The 19,483-nt window shown below is 41.8% G+C and overlaps 1 protein-coding gene across 2 annotated transcripts in view; it reads left to right on the top strand.

Annotated features, from left to right (window-relative positions):
- The window catches only part of MNAT1 (MNAT1 component of CDK activating kinase), a 118,792-nt gene that overhangs the window by 75,703 nt on the left and 23,606 nt on the right, over positions 1-19,483 (top strand). For both annotated transcript variants that reach the window (XM_038136946.1, XM_038136945.1), the window contains one exon: positions 7,346-7,467. In XM_038136946.1, the coding sequence (XP_037992874.1) occupies positions 7,346-7,467 (122 nt within the window). The remainder of the gene's footprint in view (positions 1-7,345; positions 7,468-19,483) is intronic.

The following is a 19,483-nucleotide window of genomic DNA, read 5'->3' as shown; positions in this document are numbered from 1 at the left end:
TTTACGAGCTGCTGTTCTTCCAGCACAGCAGCTGGTTTTTACAGTTTCCACTGTTCTCCAGGAAATCCTAGATAACTTTCTTGCATAATAGAGGGATCATACCAGTGTAACACACAGCTTTAGCTCAGCAAAGTAGGAGCACCAGTAGATTCACCTGTGCAGAGACTCAGGCAGTTGTTGCTGGTTGATGAGCAATGCTTTGTGCTCTGACCCCCACTGCCGTGTCTGTCCCTCTCTCATTGTTCATGATACACACATTGGCATTTGCCATTTATTTCTGCTTCATGTCCCTTGAAAAATTAGGTCTTAAATGTGTGTATTTAAAACAATGTTATATGAAAGCCTTAAATCCTGTAATTAGACTGGCTATTGTTGATAGTGGATACTGTGCTTTGTTGATAGCCAAACCAAAATGACCAAGTCTCCAGAAGGCTGATGGTAGAGATGCAACAAAAGTTTGTTTAGTTCTGCTTAGTGTGCTGTATAACCAACAGGACTGGTGAAACAAACTGACCAAAACATGGGCTTTAAGTCACCTGTAATGAAACATTTCTCTGACAATGGGAAGAACCTGCAGCTGTACCCTGAGAAGGGCCACGCAGAGTCCTGTAAAAGCCGCTGTACAAAAAAAATACACGAGCTGATCGTGAGGTTTGCAAATTCAGCTGGCATTCCCAGGGTGTCCAAATGCCCCTCAGCAGCCAGCTCATGGCATGGCTCTTCAGTCCAGCTGAAGGTGGCCAAACAGGCACCAAGTGCAGGGTAGAGGTCCTGGGCACAGAACAAATGGAGCACAAGCTATTGAGCCGTGTCTGGCACAGTGGCGTGCACAGAACTAATTTCTCGGGAGCTGAGACAGAGTTGGGAGCAATATTGAGAAACCAGTGCTGAAAAGCAGGAGTGTGACCCGTGGGCTTATTAGTGACATGAAAATGATGTTGTGTTTTAATTCTTCATTCCCCGAAACAACGCTGTCTTGTGTACTGGGCTATCCTTTGAACAGTGGTGGGGATTTTGAGGAAAGCTTGGCGGATCCTGCCAGAACTCTGGGGTCTCTGCTGAAAACAAGAGAGTGACTTGTTGCAGCAAGCATCCAGACTATCCCCTGAATCCTGCCTGGGCTGCAGCAGGCAGTGCTGGAGAGGACAGTCCCAAGCAGGCACTGCAATCCATGGGCATGAGGAAAGGGCACTGGGCTTTTCTGTGAAGAGAGTGGGCACTAAATCCTGCCCTGGCTCTGCCCCAGCAGAAAAATATTTCAGCTTGTTAGAGGGACACGGGCTTTCTTCTGGGAGATTAGAGAAATGGGGCTTTTTGGCAGGAGCTTCAAGATAAGTCTGGTCAGGTAATTACTTATGTCAGAAAGTTGTAAAGGAAAATTTTGGAGGCAAGTAGAACTAATGGTGTGATTTAACCCATGTTAGTCCGTGGTTAATTTTGCAGGTACCTGTTTGTGTAACAAATCACATAGATCTGATTGTCTTTGTTAATAGCTTTTCAGTGCTGTTGATCTCTTGGCTTATTTCTGTCATTCCTAAAGAAAGCACATCTTTTAAATCTGTTTTGGCATTTGAAAATCAAATTAAGTATTACCATGAAGGGAAAAAAAACCCTCTAAATTTAGGGAGGTTGTTATTAGGTGTCTGAAATCATCTGCCACACAGAGAAGGGGGGTTGGCAATTTTGTGTCTCTGATCTTGCCATTTGTGGTCAGATTTGGGTTTTGAGATCATCAGAAAATCTTAATACTGGTTCTGTTGCTTTCTGTCTGATCATTTGTTCTTTCAGTTTCACTTCTGAAATATCCTCGTAATATTTTACCTCTCATAATCAAAAAAATAAATTAGATTTATTGTTGCTTTTTCAAGAGCAGAAAGAGAACAGTTGATATTTAAGTCTTCGAAAAAGCTTCACTGGCACAGGAATTTTAGGCCAACAAATAGAATTACACATTTTAGTTTGACATACTTTGTGTTTATTTAAAAAGGCTGTGGAAGACAGAGAGGGTAAAGGTTAAAATAATATTAACTGAGCCCTCCAAATCTATCAGTTTCATTCTCCTTTTCCTGAGTATTACTGTAGTCAAAGTAGTTAATCAGAATCAGAAGGCCGCTTTAGCATTGCTGACATGGATTTGTCAATAGTGAATTGAGAGGGTGGAAGCTGCAGGGGGAGAATAAATCCACAACAACTCGACTTCTGGCTCCCACCACATTGCCAAAGATATTTACATTGATATCTGTAAGAAATTGTGTTAACATGAAATCTTTTCAAAAGCTGAATTCTGTTATGAGCATAACAGTAAAATAGTTTCCTAAGACTGCTTATACTGCAAACTTAATGGAATTTATATTTTTGTTTTAATGTTCACTTGAAAGCACTTGGATAATTGCAGGCTCAGATGATGGTGTGTTTAAAAGGGTCTTTGTTAACCTCTCTGTCCTGCTATGTACAAAGGAAGCAGCGCTGGGGATGGGTTTTAGCAGCATCACGTCCTGGCATTCCACAGCCCTTGGTTCCTCCTTGTCTCCTTTGGCCGGGCTCAGGAGAGTGACCTGACAGAGAAAAGGGTTAAATAAAAATAACATTGCTGCAAAGGGACCTAATGAGATGTAGCGTGTGTGTGTTGCTATTTCTGTTCTCTGACGTGTGCTGTGGAAGTGGGCTGATAGCAGGGATGAGTAAGTTCCTAAGCAGAGAGAAATTTAAAAGGCAAAAAGATTGACTCCATCAACTAGTCCAGCTGCTGCTAGTACAGAAACTTGCCTCGTCTGGACAAGTTTTACTGACCCCAGACTCTGGCTTCTGTCTCTTGCCTGGAGATGTTTTTGTGGCATAGCTGTCCTCCTCTTTCCCCTACTAGTGCGTTTTTGGTGTGAGTCTCCTTTCTCCTCCTCCTTGGCTCTTGAAAGATTTCTGGGAAGGCTGTCAGTTGTTTCTTTTTGCTGCCGAGGGAAGGAGGTGGAGGAAGGCAGTGTCATTTTGGAGATACAGATAGGGAGAGAGGGCAGGACGGGAAAAGTGTGAACGCTGCAACTCGGGCTGATATTTCTGTACTCTGTGCTAAAATAACCTCATTCTGCTAGCAGGCAAATACTGATGTACCTGACATCTGCCAAGAGTCCCTCCCCGAACCTGTGTGAAAGGTGCAGTGATACACTATAATTTTAATGTTCTAATAGACATAATTGTTCCTGAAAGAGTGTTGTTCTTGTTTAAAGTAAGCTCCTTGTTACTGCAGGGGCAGTTCTTTGTATGTAATCCATGGCTTTTCTTTTATAAATGCCATGTTGTATCACAATCTGAAACCAAAACTAGCCGCTGCTTTTGTTTCTTTTCCAGCTGAGAGTTGTCTCAAACGGTCCATCAGCCAGTCAGTTTTACTTCTAATACAAAGACATTATTCAACCCCCCTCCCAATTTAATCCTGTATGTCTCTCATCTGAACCCATACAGCACATGAATAGAATGTCAGTTGCTCACAAATCCATTGCTGTGCAGGCTTTTATATAAACAAAGTCCTAAGGATAAGCAAATGCCTTCCTTCTAATTAGCAGCATGTTTTGTGGTTCCATACATTCCAGTATGTAATAGACAGCTCTGGTGCCTAAAATAATCCCAGGGAAAACACTTGTATGCTGTGAAGATTGGGGCGGGAGGGAGAGGAGGCAGGAAAAAGTGTTGTCTGTGTTCTTGGAAGCCTTTTCTGTCTTCATTTGGATGCTGTCAGCTTCTTTTACACAAACATTACAGCATCCAAGGGGAATTAGAAATACTTACCCATGACCACATCAGATTTTAGGTTTGTCAGGAGAAAGCAATGCAGAAGCAGGACCTTGGTCCCACTGCTTTCATTTTGGTTTCAGCCTGCTGATAAATGCCTCCTAATGCTGGAAAGAGGTAAGGCTGACTGTCTAGGTGGAATACAGGAAATTTAAAAGTCTTACCTCATAGGTTAGAAATGGGTTTTGGATCTGTAAAAATGCTGTGTAAGTCCAAAGTAACAGTTATTGTCTGTTGTGGTGTCTCTAAAGTCCCACGGCAGCTTCCCTTTTATTACCAGTCTGTTATGAAGTGGTTAGGGACCATTGGGACAGAGAGACAAAAGTGGGATGCTTCTGGTCAAATGGCTCTTAAGTGAGATAATAGTGGTCAAATTGAGCCTTTTAACTTCAGCAAGGTTTTTTTGTGAGTCAGCTTATCCCAACAGCAGTGGAAATAGGAAAGGCAATGGTTTTGGTTTGCATCCCAGCCTTTTGCACCAGTCTGGGCCATACCCAGTTCTGGGACCTCGCTAACCTGTGCAGGGCTAAGCAATTTGAAAGTCTGTAAGCTCAGGAGCCTAAAGGCCAGACAACCAAAGGGCAGGAACAGCAGCTGTTCATGGGGCATTTTACCTATTGCTAAGTGGAATGTAACCCACATTGCCAAAGTGCATCAGCTAAAGTTGTGATTTTGGGAAACAAAAACAAATGAGCTGTCTCATACAGCTGCATAATCTCCTTGAGGTGCAGATCTGCTGGCTGCACACAAACCAGTGCAGTCATTTTACCATGGAAATGCCATCCTGGTTCCTAATTCTTGCACCTTGGCCCACGAGGGAGGTGAGAAAGACATAGGAGAGAGTCAATCTGATGAACCAGAATGAGCTGCCAGTATTCAATGGTGAAGATAATTAACTATTGCAACGACTTACCTAGGGGATGTGCCTGTACCTCTGTGATCTGAAATCTGTCTGAATCTAGATTGGATGCCTTTCAAAAGAAGGTATTTTGGCTGAACTGCCAGTCCTTGGGTTTCATACAGGAACACAAGATGTCCTGGCCTGTGCTGGACACGGTGTCAGACCAGCTCAAGGGGAGACAGTTTCTGTAATGCAGCTCCTCTTCTGAATTCCGCTGTTCTCCAGGCCACCGCAGGGAGTTGGTGAGGCAGTTCCACACAGAGAAGTCCTTCCCCATGACCCCTGTGCCCCCCATGCCCCTGGGGTGCTGACCAGTCAGCCTTCCCACCATTCTGGGCAGCTCCCTTACAGTTCCTGCTCAGTTATCTGAGAGGTAATGACCATCCTGATCCCCTGTGACCTCAGGCACCTTGGGAACCCCACAAAGAGGGGAAAACAAATGAAACATTTTCATCCTGTCCTCCCAGGAGCTTCCAGAGGAGGACATCTGTAGCAGCATAAATGGTGGTGGGGAAGGAGGGCAGTGATGATCCCAGTCCATGTGTTGGGAACCTCCCTGTGTCTCTTGGCCAATGCTGGCAGAAGTTGCTCTCATTAACAAAGTGTCAGGAAGGCACCAGTGGCAACTGTGCTGACAGTGAGCAGCTGTTCTGGTGGTGTCCTCAAGGGATGGGGTGCCTGCAATCTGAGATTCTCCCTTTTTCTGCACAGAAGTAATTTCCCAAAGTATTTACCATGGTTTTGATCTTTGCCCAAAACGGAAATTTCTCTTCTATGGTTGGAACAAAATGTGGATTTGGGAAGAGTGAGACTCTTCACTCACTAGATGAGGTTGTACATATGTAAAACATTGGTATGACTTTCCATTTGGTTTGGTTAAAGACAAAGATACTGCTAAAATTACAATTGTAAGAGTCTTATTTAAGCATTACCCTCTTGCAATGGATGTAAGAGGCCCACATAAATGTAGCTACAAAGTACTATATTTTAATAAAATTGGATAGATTGTAAATTGACAACTTCTAGGATAATAGAAACCCCTGTTTTTATGTCCTAAAATATCATGAAGTGGAATTAAAGCTAAATTTTTAACCTTTCTTTTCCTACTTTTAAAAAATATGTAGTAATGTTGCAGCAATAGTTTGTAGCACAGGAATCAATGTGCTGGCCATGAGAGTTGGAGTGGTGCATGGCTGACTGGAAAACTTCCTTCACATCTCATCTCTGTCCCCATACCAGTGTCAGCAGTGGCCTCTCCAGTCCCCCAGGTGGTGCAGAAAAAGCCTAAAACTCTGTTTTCATCACACACACAGGGGGTGTTTCAAGGGAAAACTTGAGCTGCTGATATTTCCATAGAGATCAGCTTAGATCCATGATAACATTTCCCGAGGACTTACGTCTTCAGTTTTCTTAGCTATTTTCTGCAACTCCCTAAACAAAAATATCTCTGCTCCAAATTCAGAAAGGTCACTGTCTTCAACCACAAATTTAATTAACAGCTTTCCCCTTCTACAGACTTTTTCATTCCCCTCTTTAGTTAATTTTAACCCGGTGTCCCACTTTAGGAGCCTGTATTTTCCACTTGAGGGAGTAGATGCTCAGAGGAGTGGCCCCAGGGAAGCTCAGCTCAGTGAGTGATCACCAGTGGGAGCCAGGCTTCTCCACGGCATTACACCGTGGAAAGCTGCCCATCTCCTGTTTCAGACAAAATGTCTACAAAAACAATACTACTACTTTGCTAAATTCCTGCATTCTGCAGATGGGAAACTCAATTTCTACAGGCTGTTTTAGGGCAGCTCACGGTGCTCTGTCTTTTTGCTGCTGCTGCTAATTTTTGTGAGCACCATAGAATACAGTAGAAAATTGAAACTGTGTGAAAGATCAACAAATCAGTGTAGAATGTCATGCAGCAACATCTGTTAACTTTGGCTCTATCTCATATCCTCCTGACCCCCCTCCTTCCCAGCCACAAGTCTCCTGTTTTGTGAGAGCTCCGAGTGATAGGGACTTGGAGGGGAGGGGTGTGGAAATGTCTCACTGCTTCTCAGCAGTCTGAAGGTCTTGCAAAAGTACCATCTGGAGTGAAAGCTGAATGTTTGTGTGTTTCTATATTTTTAGTTATGAAACAAATGGGAATTTGCTGAATGAATTAATTGTATTGCTCTGTAAAAGTCTATCTTGAGAGCCATTATGTATGGGAGCTTACAAAGCCTGTGGAGAGAAAGCAAAGTGGCTTCCCTTTCTAATTAGGGCTTTCAGGAAATCATTGATTACAGAATCAAGTAGGGTTGTTCAGAGACATTTGTTTGATAATACTTCAGATAAATGAAATTAGAGCCTAATAATAATTTTGCTAGTGATACTGGGAGCAGCTGTACTTTCTGATGGTAAGCTTGCCCTGAATAAAGCTTCTTCCCCCCTTCCTTCTTGTCCAAACAATTATAGCTGATGAAACATCACTTCCAATCTGTAGGTCCCAGGAAAAAAAAAATATAAATCATGAAGAAGTGAGTGGTATAGTGAACAGTATGTTCTTAGTGGGAGGGTGTTTTTCTGGATCAAGTCAATGCTTGTTCTTATACTGCATATAAAAAAAAAGTCAAAACAAAACCTTGACCATGATTATATTTAGAAATATTTTCCTTTTTTTTTTTCCAACAGGGTCAGCATATTTCATTAGCTCCCATTCAAAAGTTAGAGGAAACTTTGTATGAATATCAGCCTCTGCAAGTGGAGACATATGGACCACAAGTTCCAGAGCCTGAAATGTTGGGAAAGCTGGGGTAAGTAAATCAGTGCATTTTAATTCCCATTTTATGGCATTATAGCTGGGCTTGCTACCATCTTCAGATTGCCAGGGATCTTTTTTTTTTTTTTCTTTCCTTTTTTTAAAGGGATCTTAACAAAATATTGGACTTCCTGCCCAACCAACATTTTGTTTGGGTGGATAAGCTGAAATTTTTGGTCCTCTTGCCTTTATAGATCTATTGAGAGCTGGACTGGATTGCATTAATGTTTTTAAGGTTGTCCTTGGCAGTCATAGTGAAGTAGCTGTTCATTTTCAGTTGCACAGTATTAAAAAATAAATAAATAAAAATCTGGGGCTTAATTTACCCAGCTGTAAGCCAGTAAAAATATTAAAGTTGGGCTGTTTGCCATGGAAAGGGGTAGATTTACTTGTCGGCTGCTGTCTACAGTCAAACTGTGTTTGTGAGAAATGAAGCACAGAGCTTAACGTTGTCAAAAAATATAATGCAGGGCTGGTCCAGCAGCTTGGCAGCATCGTGGTGTGCATCCATGTTTGAAAGGAGTTTGGGAGTTCTGTGCCTGGGTAAGGGAGGTTAGGAAGTCCAGGAGTGATGTGTCTGCTCTCTAGAGATGTGTTGGTAGCTGAATTGCCACCTGAAAACTGGAGCTACTGGGGGAGTGTCACCCAGCTCATCATGGCCTGACCCTCAAGGTCATCAGCACTTCCAGTGCCTGGAAAACTGCATGGCAGAACGAATGTGCAGGCTGGCAAGGCAAGAAAGAGTTTAAAAAAAGAACAGCTTACGTTTGGCTGTGCAATCTGGGAAAACTAAAGCCACAAAGTACTGAACAAAGTAGAGGCAATTTAGTGTGCAGTTTGGGAGACCACTGAAATCCAAACAGCAATCCTATCGAGTTCACTGGCATGGGAGAAGTTGTATCTCATTCAGGAAATGACAGAGGTAGATAGACTTAGTAAGGTAAATAAGCAACCTAATGGTGCTTCAGCAAACTGAAGTGAGAACTGACAGTGAAAACTGTCTGGAAGTGAGGCTGTCTCCATTTTTACTGTTTCTGTGTCCTCCTGATGCCTGTAATTTTTATTGTCCTCTGCGACCAAGTATTAATTAGGGGTTTAAACTCGGGCAGAGCCTGGTTCAGCCTTCACCACCTGTTTGGATGGAACACAGCTGTGAAGGACCTCCAGTGTGAGAGGGGCTTGGAGGCCCCCTCAGCCTCACCGCAAACAAGAAAAAGATGCTTGTGCAGGGAGGATTCTCTTTGCCTGTGCCCCAAATCCATCAGGAGCACTGTCCTCTATGTCCATTGCATTTAGTGGCACCAGTTCTGGGGCAGCCCAACACTTTGCAGAGCAAAACCTTTTAAACCTTGCAGTTGTGTCTGTGTGGGAGCGCATTCAGAGCAGGGTTTGCTATCAGTGCTGCAGTCTTTCCTTGGAGACACTTTGAAACGTGCCATTTTCCTCCTGTGAGCAGGAGCAGCCGGGCTTGTTGGGCTTGGCTCTGGAGGTGGTGGAGCTGAGGGGAGCAGGGTGGCTGTGGCAGCAAGGGGAGGCTCACGGCTGGCTGGCTGGGTGGGTTGGTGGTGCCCACCAGAAGAGCTCCTCTGAGTCCTGAGGCTGTTTGCCATTCCAAAACAAATACATCCATGCTGTGGGTTCCCAGCCAGCGCAGCTCTAACCCTATTCCGTGGGGTGTCTGAAATACCTAAAGCCGTGCAGGGCTGTTGGTTTATGTATTTGTGTTTCTGTGTTTATATGAACTCATGCGCATTTCCTGTTGATGATGAATGCTTAACTAATGTGCCTCTGTCCCTGCTTTGGGGCTGTTCAGGCAGCTGCATGCAGCTGCCCGGGTGAGGCAGAAGAGCTGGGCACAATGTAAACCTCTCCAACTAAAGATTTTTAGTTTCCTGTTCATTTGCACTTATAAAAGGCCAGGCTGGATGGGGCTTTGAGCCACCTGGCCTAGTGGGTGGCATCCCTACCCATAGCAGGGGGGTTGGAACTACATGGTCTTTAAGGTCCCTTCCAACCCAAACCATTCTATGATTTTGAATGTATTTAGCTGGTTTTATTTTTTTTTTAATTTTAGTTTCTCCCTCTCTTCATTTTCCTGTTAATAACTTTGTAGCCTGGCATTTACTGCTGTTAAATAGTTCCCTCAAATGTGCAGGCTGTTATCTGAGTTTCTGGAGCCAGAGCTATTGCAAAGACAATTGTCAACCTAGTGACTTAGAATTCACTTCAGGTAGCATAATTTACTGACTTTTTTTTCCTAAAGATATTTTTTTAATCTTCAAAACACTAAGTAGAATGAGTTTTTTTAAAATATTCCTTACCTTCTGCAAGACCTGCTTTAGGTTTCAGCATTTTTTTTTCTTAGTGAGTTGCTGTAATGAAGGACACAGCTGGCAAGAAGGATTTAGCAAAGGGCAAGAAAAAGGGTGAATAATTACAGGGTCACGTAGAACATTTGTAAGGAATCTTTTATAATTAAAAAAAAAGCTTTTTAAGATGACTTGTATTATTTGCTTATTAGGCTTTTCAAAAAACTTAATGAGCTGACCATAAACTTGATTTTGCATTTTTCCACTGCTCTTCTATGTGGAGTTTGCATATTTTGCAAAAAAGGAAATTTATGTTCAAATTGTTCTTACAAATTTGTTTTCAGTTTCCCCTGGGGATGTAAATTTTCTTATTTTTTTTTAAGTACTGCAGAAAAGCATTACCATCCTTGTGCATTTTTTGTTAGGGTGTTGGAAATCTGAGAATAATAAAGATTTAGGATTTTTTTTTTCCCCCAACACAAATGATTGGTATAATGTGTAGGGGTTTGTGTCCTTCAGCCCCCCCATGAAGGTCACTTTGGTTGTTCAGACTCAGGGACCAGCTCATGCCTGTCTCAGCTGTCAGATGGAAACGTGACTTGGAAGAGGGGAGAGGATGTGTGAGAGCATCTCCCAAACATGTGGTGCTGCCCTTGGAGGAGAATGGGGTCTGGGATCAGTGGGACATGCCCATCCTGGGGGTGGCTTCTGCAGCTGCTTGTCCCTCCACGATGACTTACAGCCCTGGCTCTGGGTGGCTTTGTCACTGCTCTGAATTACTGAAGTGCGCTGGGAAATGGTCGCTTTGTGCACGGAGCTGGGGGCAACCTGCTGATGTGTTTGGAGAGAGATCCCTGCCTTATCAAGGGCTCTACTGGCACTTCTGCTGTCACCACAACTCTTAGTTTGGGCTGAAGTGGGAAGTGTCACCTTTTGGTTCAAATTGGTGCAAATCTGTTGGATTGCCTTTTGGGGAGCGAGGTGTGTGGCTGCAAGAGAACACGGGGGAGCACTTGGGCACTTGCTTTACTTGGAGCTTTTCTTAGATGGGCAAAAAAGTCCTGTCTCTCTTCATTTTATTTTTTTCCTTCTTGTTGTTTTAGCTGAGCACGCTGAATTTGTGTGGTTGGAGGTCTGCATTTTTCTTACTGGAAAACAAAAGAAATGAAAAATATAACAAACTGACATTCCTAGTAACTAAAGAATAACACAGGATGGGGATGGAAAGTAGTGTGTTGCTTTAAAAATGTATGTTTGATATGTAGTTTTGATTGTAAAGGAAAAACAAAACAAAAAAAGCCCCTGAGGATCCAAATGATGTTTTTTTGGAGGTCCTGAAGAATGTAAAGACATTCCTGGCAGTAATTGTAAGTCTGTCTAGCAGGAGTGGCCACACAGCAGCCACCAAATTTTACAGCTGTGAAGAGCCATACACAAGCTACTTAAAAATTGACTATAAATTGAAAATCTGCTTATGTGATTAGCATTTTGGGTAAAGATATGTAAACTTCATGACTCAAGGTTTGGAAACCTTGTAATCCAAAGTGGGTCATACTCAACACGGTGCCACTCATATCCTCACCATTCTCATAAAATTGAGGTAATTTACAAGGCAGGTTAAAAATTTCTCTTTGCAGCAGACCTTGTAATCAAGTCAAGCCTGGTCTGCTTAAAATAAAATTATGTTTGCCTACTTAGCTTTGGAGGGATCCAAGCTGAATATATATATGTGTGTATATAAAAATCAGGTTTACTCCAAAAATCTTATTTTTAGGGAAAAATGTGACTTCTCTTTGATCTATCAACTTGTTTTCATGTAGAATCACATTGTTAGGAGCACCCTGGTTAATGTTTTGTTTGAATGAAATGCAGAAAAAGAAGTTAAATAGTGAACACTAATCTAATGAGAAGAGGTAATATACTTTGATAAATTAAAAGTTAAATCTATACAGCACATCTTTTTAAGAGTTGAGGAGGTAAGTACTGAAGCAGAGTGGGAGTGCTGTGAAAATCTGTACATACAATGAACATGTTTTGGTCCACTGTGCTCTTTCTTATGAACAACTGGATTGATTAATTCCTTTTTTCCTAGCGTAGGACAGCTCAGGCATTTTAAATTTCGCATTAAGATGAGGTTGGGTTTCATATCTGTTAGAACTTTGTTAGTGTTTAATTTTTAACCTTCACTTCAAGTGGAAAATTTCTGCATATTTCTTTGTTGTACAGTGTTGTATTGTAATTTGAAACACATGTAGAGTTCTGGCACTTAATCTAGAAATGACTCGTGTAACTTTTGCTGTCAGTCATTGTGATTTTTTTTTTTTTTTTTTAAGTGAGGCAATAGTCAGGATGGTCTCCAAACTATTCTTACAGCATAGCTGAGCTGGTCTTTGGCTGGATTAGCTTCTGCTAGAACCCTGTCAGTGTCTGTGTAGGGTTGGAGGCAGTGAAATAACTGAGAATTGATTTTGAATGGGTGACAGGACCGCTGGGCTTTAAAAGTCCATAGCAGGTGATTTTTCACATCTGCTCTGTCACTGGGGTATGCAGATATTTCTTGAATCTTGGAAAAGGAGAAAAGCCACAAATGAAGGGCTGATTTGATCTGCTTTGGCCCATTGGTTTTGAACACTGAATTCATTCTGCTCCTTTTAAAGGAATCTAGTCTCTCAATAAGCTCAGTAGTCAGAGTCAAAAGATTGAGTAAGAGCAAGGGAAGCTTGTCTTGCTTTGGAGGGCACATAGAGGGCTGCACTCCTTGCAGGAATGCTCTTGGCTACCAAGGCATATGGTCTGAATTTCCCAGAGTCTCCTGTTGCAGGGCCTGATCCTCAGCAGAGAGCTTTCTGTCTGCTGCAGGGTGTTTTGCATTGGGTACCCAATGGATGAGAACTGGCAGGTAAGGAGTGATTATTGCTTTAAAGACTCAGCTACCTTTCCATACAGCCTTTTGTTTTTTGTTCATTTTATCACAAATAATTGAATAAAAAACCCATGAATGGCAAAACAAGTACTGTGTGGGTGCCCTTTTTTGGAATCATGAACATGGCCAAGTGTGCTGTCTCTTTCAGGGCGGGCAACAGAACTGCCTGTAAACCATCTTGACCTGGTTTGATACAGAAACTGTCTGGTATTGCTTTAGCATTCCACAGAAATCCTACAGCCTTCATTTTAGGATTTTTGGAAGGACGTAAATTTAATATAGGGGAGGTAGATTAGCACCAATTTTTCCAGCTGAATGGAAATCGAGGAGTGCAGCTTTAGTAAGTCTGAAATCTTACTGTTTAAGGAATCAGCTTTCTGGCAAAAAAGTCTATGAACATTTCAAACGACACCCCGTAGAATATGGTGTTTTGCATGGAGCTCTTCTGTCAAGGTCATTAGCAATTGAATATATTAAAAGTGGACTGCTTATGAAATGGAGAGTTTTGCTTCCTGCCCGCCCACCTGTGGGTATAGTGTGGGTTCTGTAACTGTAAAAGGTCTCAGGAGGGTTATAAAAGCAGAGAATATGGAAAATATATAAAGAAACAAAGAAGGAAGCCTGCATACACCACACAGTTTCTTATATGTAAAGCTGGCTGTAGCTGTGTGTGTACCACTAAATTAACCTCAAAAGCTGGCCCTGACAGCAGAATGTCCATGGTGATTGTTTTTGTTGGCCTTTGGCTTCAAAATTAACTCATCGATCTAACATGAGTCTCTGTGCTCAGAATACCGGTCTGGTAATGTTTTTTTACTTTTTCATGCAATCATGGAAAAAATATGTTTCTGCTCGAAGCAGTTGTCAAACAAGCTTCTTTCATCGACAATCAGACACAGGGCAGCTGAGTAAGGCTGTTTAGTCTGGAATAAATACTCGTGAGATTACAAGGTCGCTGTAGGAAATGTAATTATACCATTTATTCCAGAATAGTCTTTCTGTAGCATGGGCTTGCTTGAATACTAAATCATACATTCATTAAAATACTTAAATATGAAGAGGAAAAAAAGAAAAAAAAATCAGAGCATTAACGGAATGGAGATTTGTCTGCAAATTGTGCTATGGAATCAAGCGGGAAATATTTAAAATTACTTCCAAAAATCAGGATGGTAATATTGGCTTTATTATTGAGAGTTTGTAGGAGGCAAATCCTGAGTCGTCTCTGCAGGTTTGGAGGCAGTGCTGCTAAGTGGGCAGCTGAAAGGTGTCAGGCAAAGCTGTCTGCTGATGGATTATAATGTGTCAGGAGGCATCCAGTAATTGTGTGGGCCAAATGCCCTATTTTCTGTGCTCTTTGTGTCTCAGCAAATCAAAGCCTTGTTACTACCAGCCACTTAAAAAGACCTGATTGTCTGTGACAGTTCTTATCTGTTATTGAAAGCCCTTCTTTGCTTTCATCCTTCCCTCCATCCCCTGCATTGACATTGCTGTTGAAGTCTGGTTCTCTTGTGACTTTGTATGTCCACAGGCTTCCCTCCTTAGCTGCTGTATTTTGGTAGAAGTTAAGTTTTAGGACTTCTGTTGCATCCCTGAAATGATGTGGTAAATTTGAGATCAGTGGTTTTTATGCTCAGTATTTTCCTTTTCTTTACATTTTTGCTTCCTTGCTTCTCCTGCATGTTGCCCTTTTTGAGTCTTTCTCTGGCTCCTCAGCCAGATGGATAATTGTCCTGGGAATTGCGTGGTTGCCACAAGAAAAACAACGTTTTGCACATGCAGGAGAGATCTGTGCTGATTATCTCTCACTTCAACAACAGCAGGGCCTCAGTGTCCTCCAGTTTTTGTAGTTTTTCCTGGGATAGAACCTCCAAATGCTTTCTACAGAGGCAGGAACACAGTGATGGGGAGCAAAGTCTGCCTGATGGAGCGTGTGGGAGCTCATGGAAATCCACTGCTGAGCTCCTCCTCTTCATCAACATCTGGCCACTGTTCCTGCTCTGTGCTTGGCTGTCAGGAGAGATGGCACAACAAGGACTTGCTCTGGGGCAGTCTGAGAAAACCCTGGTATTCTCTCCTGAAGGGTTTATTTGGATGCAGTAATCTTAAACTAATTAGTCTCAGATGTAGTTGAGTTGGAGTGGAAAGGTGATGAGCATCCTATTTGAATTTGCCTTCTGAAGCATTTGTAAAAATTCATTGCCAAAGAAATTCAGAAAGGAAGTGTGGAAGGAGGGGGACAGAGGCTTCCTAAGCCCTTCAACATTGTTGTTTTAAGAAGGGGGGGGTTATGTAAAATGAAAACATTTAGCCAGAGACAGCCAGCAAAAAAAGACCCATAAAGAAAATAAAGCCAGAAATTATGCATCATCTCGACTGTGACACTGATAAATACTCTTGTAAAGCAGCATTCTGATGAAAATTTTGTTCAGGTATCAAATGGCTGAAAAGGTGAGTTATGAGTTTCCTTAAATGGCAGAGGGAAGCGTTGTGGGGGGATGTCTTTCTTGCTTGAAGCTTTCTGCAGCTTTTGAAGCAGTAGTTTGTGGTTCTTTAACCCCCTCCAGATGGCTTTGTTGAAGGAGTCTCTAATGCTTAAAGCTTCTCCAAAGAGTGCTTAGTGGTAGCAGTGAGGGATCTCTTCCTGGAGGAGCAGGTCAGTTGCCAAAGTCAGTAATTCCACTGATAAATTTCATCCTATGGATGTAACTGTTCTCAGTCCTGATAATGATGGATTACAAGATTTTTAAGGGTTGGGCTGACAGTATCTGTTTTTTTATTTTGATACTGACCCTGTGGTCCCTCAGATTAGATCACACTGGAGGGGAAGGTGGAGCCAGAGAACTTTTCCTAAGAGTTAATGGTATCCCATCCCAGGTGTGTTCTTCTTTATTCTTCCCAGTTTCCTTAATTAAAAAAAAACAACCCAAAACCATCCCAAGTCTTCCACACCCGTAAGAATTGGAGTTTCTGGCTCCTTCCATTCCAGCAGTTTGTGCATCTCTCCCTGTGGCTGTCACACTTGGTCAAACAGAGATTTTAGGGGTAACAGGGACCAGAGCTGCTGCATGGAAGGGAATGGTTGGATATAGGGAGGGGGCACCCTAAAAGTACCTTGACTGAAGCTCTTTGGATCTTTGAAATTGGAAGGTGTCCAAGGACAGGTTAAAGGTTATTATCTCAGGTGCCTTTTGAAGTTAGAGACTCATGCATGTTGGGTCAAGGGGCAAAATACATAATATGAGTTTCCTATCCTGCATTATAGCTATTTCTGATTTTTTTTTTTTTTTGGTTAGTGGTGCTGCTTAGAGGGGTTTGGTTGAGGAATTAAAATGGTCGGCTGGAGATTATGTACACACATTTAGGAACCAATTTCATGGCTTTGGTTTTAAAGCCTTGCTAGTAGTTATTTGAAAACTGTTCTAGGTAAACAAGACATGCAGTGCCAGGCTTCCAGAAAGAATTGAGTTGTTCTCTTCTCCCTCTTCCAAATTGAAGCATTTGAGTCAGGCTGTGTTTCTAATAACAAAGCAGAGGTTTGAACATAATGGGACTTCACAGCTGAACTATTGCTCAGGCTTGAAGGTAACACCACCATATTTTTGTTTCTTTAACTGGTATTAAATGTAAAAACATAAATCCTTTTCAGTGGGAGAGGAGAAGGGGAGATGGTTTTCATTTGGCATAATTTCCTGTGAGACGTGGTTCTAAACAAGGCCCATATTTACACAAGACAATACAGTTTTACATGTACTGGTATATCCAGCACATTTTAAAATTGTTTAGCCAGCCCCAGGTATTAAATACCTTCACAATAAATGTGTTTAATAAAAGTAGATGAAGTTTGAAATAATTTTTTAATAATTTTACAGTAGAAACACCAGTTAAATCAACCCCACTGCAGTAATAAATGTCACAAAAACAATTAATTATAGTTGCTTGCCACTGCAAAATCAATTGTATAACTGTTCTTCTAAAACTGACTTTTACATTACTAAATCCTAAACACTACACTTCTGTAACTTGTCAGAATCAGGTTTTGGTTAATAGATATTTTCAGTGATGTAATGGGAACTTCTGGCATGGAGTCAGAATATAATGGACTGTGATTAATGTTTTAATAAGCACTTTTCTTCTACTTATGATGCAGCAGTGAAATGGTTTCCTGCTTAGATTGATAGAAAAGCAGGTGTGTGTACATACTTTTTTCTTTCAGTAAGAATAAGTTTTTCAATGCTTCTGCTTGAAAATATTTAATGTTTTTCCTTGAGTCAAACGCTGCTGATTTGGGAGTTTCAGTTTGTTTGTTTTAAATCCAGCTATTGCTGATATTTGTCAGCTGAAAGTGGAGGGTGCCATGGAAACCCTTTCAGTACTTAAAGTAATTGCTTTGTAAAAAAGGAAACTCATTAGTTTAAAAAATAGTTTTGATATATTGACATTTTCTTCAGTGGAAGGATTTGTTTAAAATAGTGTTGGAGTAATTTGAAAGTGTGCAAGAACACATACAGTGTTGAAAATATTAGCAGGTTAGATTTATTATGGAGGTTGATGTAATACACTTTCTACATCACGCTTGGTTACTTTCATCCTGGAAGTGGTTGTATTATTCTGTATCTTAAATATTTTTTTAAAAAAAATTTTTAAAAATGTATATAAATAAAAATGTGGTTTAGTCACTGCTTTTAATGACCCATCAATCCAGATTTTTTTACAGGTATAGCTTTTTTTGCTTAGAGATCAAGTCAGCTTTTCTCCTGGTGGTTTTTCTTCTAAGATGATGCTAAAGGTGAGCAAATTTTTCAGACTTTAACATCCTAATGATATCTGGTCATGGTTGTGCACTTGGTCTCCACTCTTCCTCTGCAGAGGAATATATATACACATAGAAAAATTTTTTATAAATGTATATAAAACCACAGAGCATGAGGACTGCCTTTTGTGGAAAACAAAGGACTCTCTTTTCTTTCCTTCTCCTCTGTCCTTGTAAACTTGATAGGAGCAATGGATATACCTGTGATGAGGAGAGAGAAGAGGGTGAAACCTGTAGAAAGAGGGGGTCCCATGTCTTGCTGGCATCATTCCACTAGCCTGGCTTCCAGGCCCCTCTGCTCTCCACTTCTGAAAGCTGGGTGAGCCTTTCTGGAAGGATGGAAAAGGTGCTGAGGTCCTGGCTCCAGTGCAGGCTCTTTTCTCTCATCTCCGGAATCTGTCGACGTTAATTGAGATTCAAGATAACAGTTTCTCCATCCCTTTGTTCTTTCCCCTAAACCTGGAATCTTACTGACTCCTCTGTTCTCAGGAGCATCGACCCATGCTTTAATTTTTCCATCAACTTTGGAAAAAATGCAGATATCAGCATACTTGTGTTTTTAATATTTATTGAGAATTTACTGAGCAGCCTCTATACCTTGGGTTTGTGCCAACTCTCTCTACTGGGGTAGTGTCTGCCTTGCACAGAGAAGGTTACTTATGGTTTCCTTTATTTGCTACTGCTGCGTTTGTCAGTTCTCCCTTAAAAAGATGCAGGAGGTGAGTGCTGGCTGCTATCTTTATTTTCTGACTCTCTTCCAGAATTCATGAGGAAATGCTCCTGAATAAGGCAAAAAAAATTCTACACCTCTTCTCTCCTTCCTGTCATTAGAAGGTTCTCTCTCTCTTCCCCCTCTTTTCACATTTAGGCCCTGATGGATTGGGCAGATTTCTTGCTCTGTGGTCATTGATTCTACTAATTGTCAAAAGCTATTCCAGAAATGAGAGAGAAGAGATTTTGCACTCTGAGGCCATCTCAAAACTTGGAAGCATAAAGGCTTTGCTGTTCCAGACTCTCTTCAGCACACAGTTAATTTTGGAATGAAAAGTCCCACAGATATAGAGTCTGCAAACAATCTGAAATAAGGAAGCCATATCTTGCCTTTTTATTTTTTCCCTTGTTCCATGATGTAGGTGCATCCTGCTCTTTTTCTCCCCAGAAGCAAGGCAAGTATTGTTGTGAAGGTGTGAGTGCAGCAGGGATTTTGCCTTCAGGAGTCTGCTGTGACTGAGCAGTTCCTTGCCTTGAGCAGTTTGGGCCATAGGATCCCTCTTGATCTTTTGGCTTTTGTCTGAGAGCAGTCAGTGAAGTTGTTATTTTTGTATTTTGCATTTATTAGCTCTCTATTTTTTGTTCACCCAGAAGTCCGCCATAGATTTTTTGGGTCTGCTGTATTTACTCAATTTATCCAGGCCTTGGAAAAGCTTGGGCTAGCAGAAGAACACACAAAATTGGTGTCGTCCAGTTCTGCAAACATCTGAGCAATTGCCAGTGTCATAACAGACCGTGGAGGTGACAGCAGGGATAGCTCAGTGCAGCTCCCTCCTCACCATTTTCACCAGTCCTCCCAGTTAACACCTCCAGACTCCTTCCCTGCCTTCTCCAAAGAGCTGTAGGAAGTTCACATGTCCCTTGACTTGTTTTTGGCTCTAGTGTCAAAACACTAATCTGAAAAATTCCCATTGAACTTGTTTGGGTGCTGAGCGTGGTAGGTTTAAAAAGAAATAAAAGCCCCACACAGGCCCAGTTCTGCTCCCAGCCCTGGCAGAGGAATTTGTAATGGCTTCAGTGGGAACAGGATTAGACCTTACCCAAGTGCCTTCAATGTTCCTGCCCTGGGGCTGTCTGGGTAGATGCTTTCTTTGCAGCACAGAGGATGAACTCTGTGTGCTCACAGGCTCTTCCATATAATTGAGGAGTGTGCTCCCGTGGCTCAGGGATGTTTGCAAATAGAGCAAAGGAATGCAGC

Source organism: Motacilla alba, chromosome 5 (assembly GCF_015832195.1).
Source record: "Motacilla alba alba isolate MOTALB_02 chromosome 5, Motacilla_alba_V1.0_pri, whole genome shotgun sequence".
NCBI lineage: Eukaryota > Metazoa > Chordata > Aves > Passeriformes > Motacillidae > Motacilla > Motacilla alba.
The sequence above is the reverse complement of the archived record's forward strand: the minus strand, read 5'-3'. Positions and strand labels throughout refer to the sequence as shown.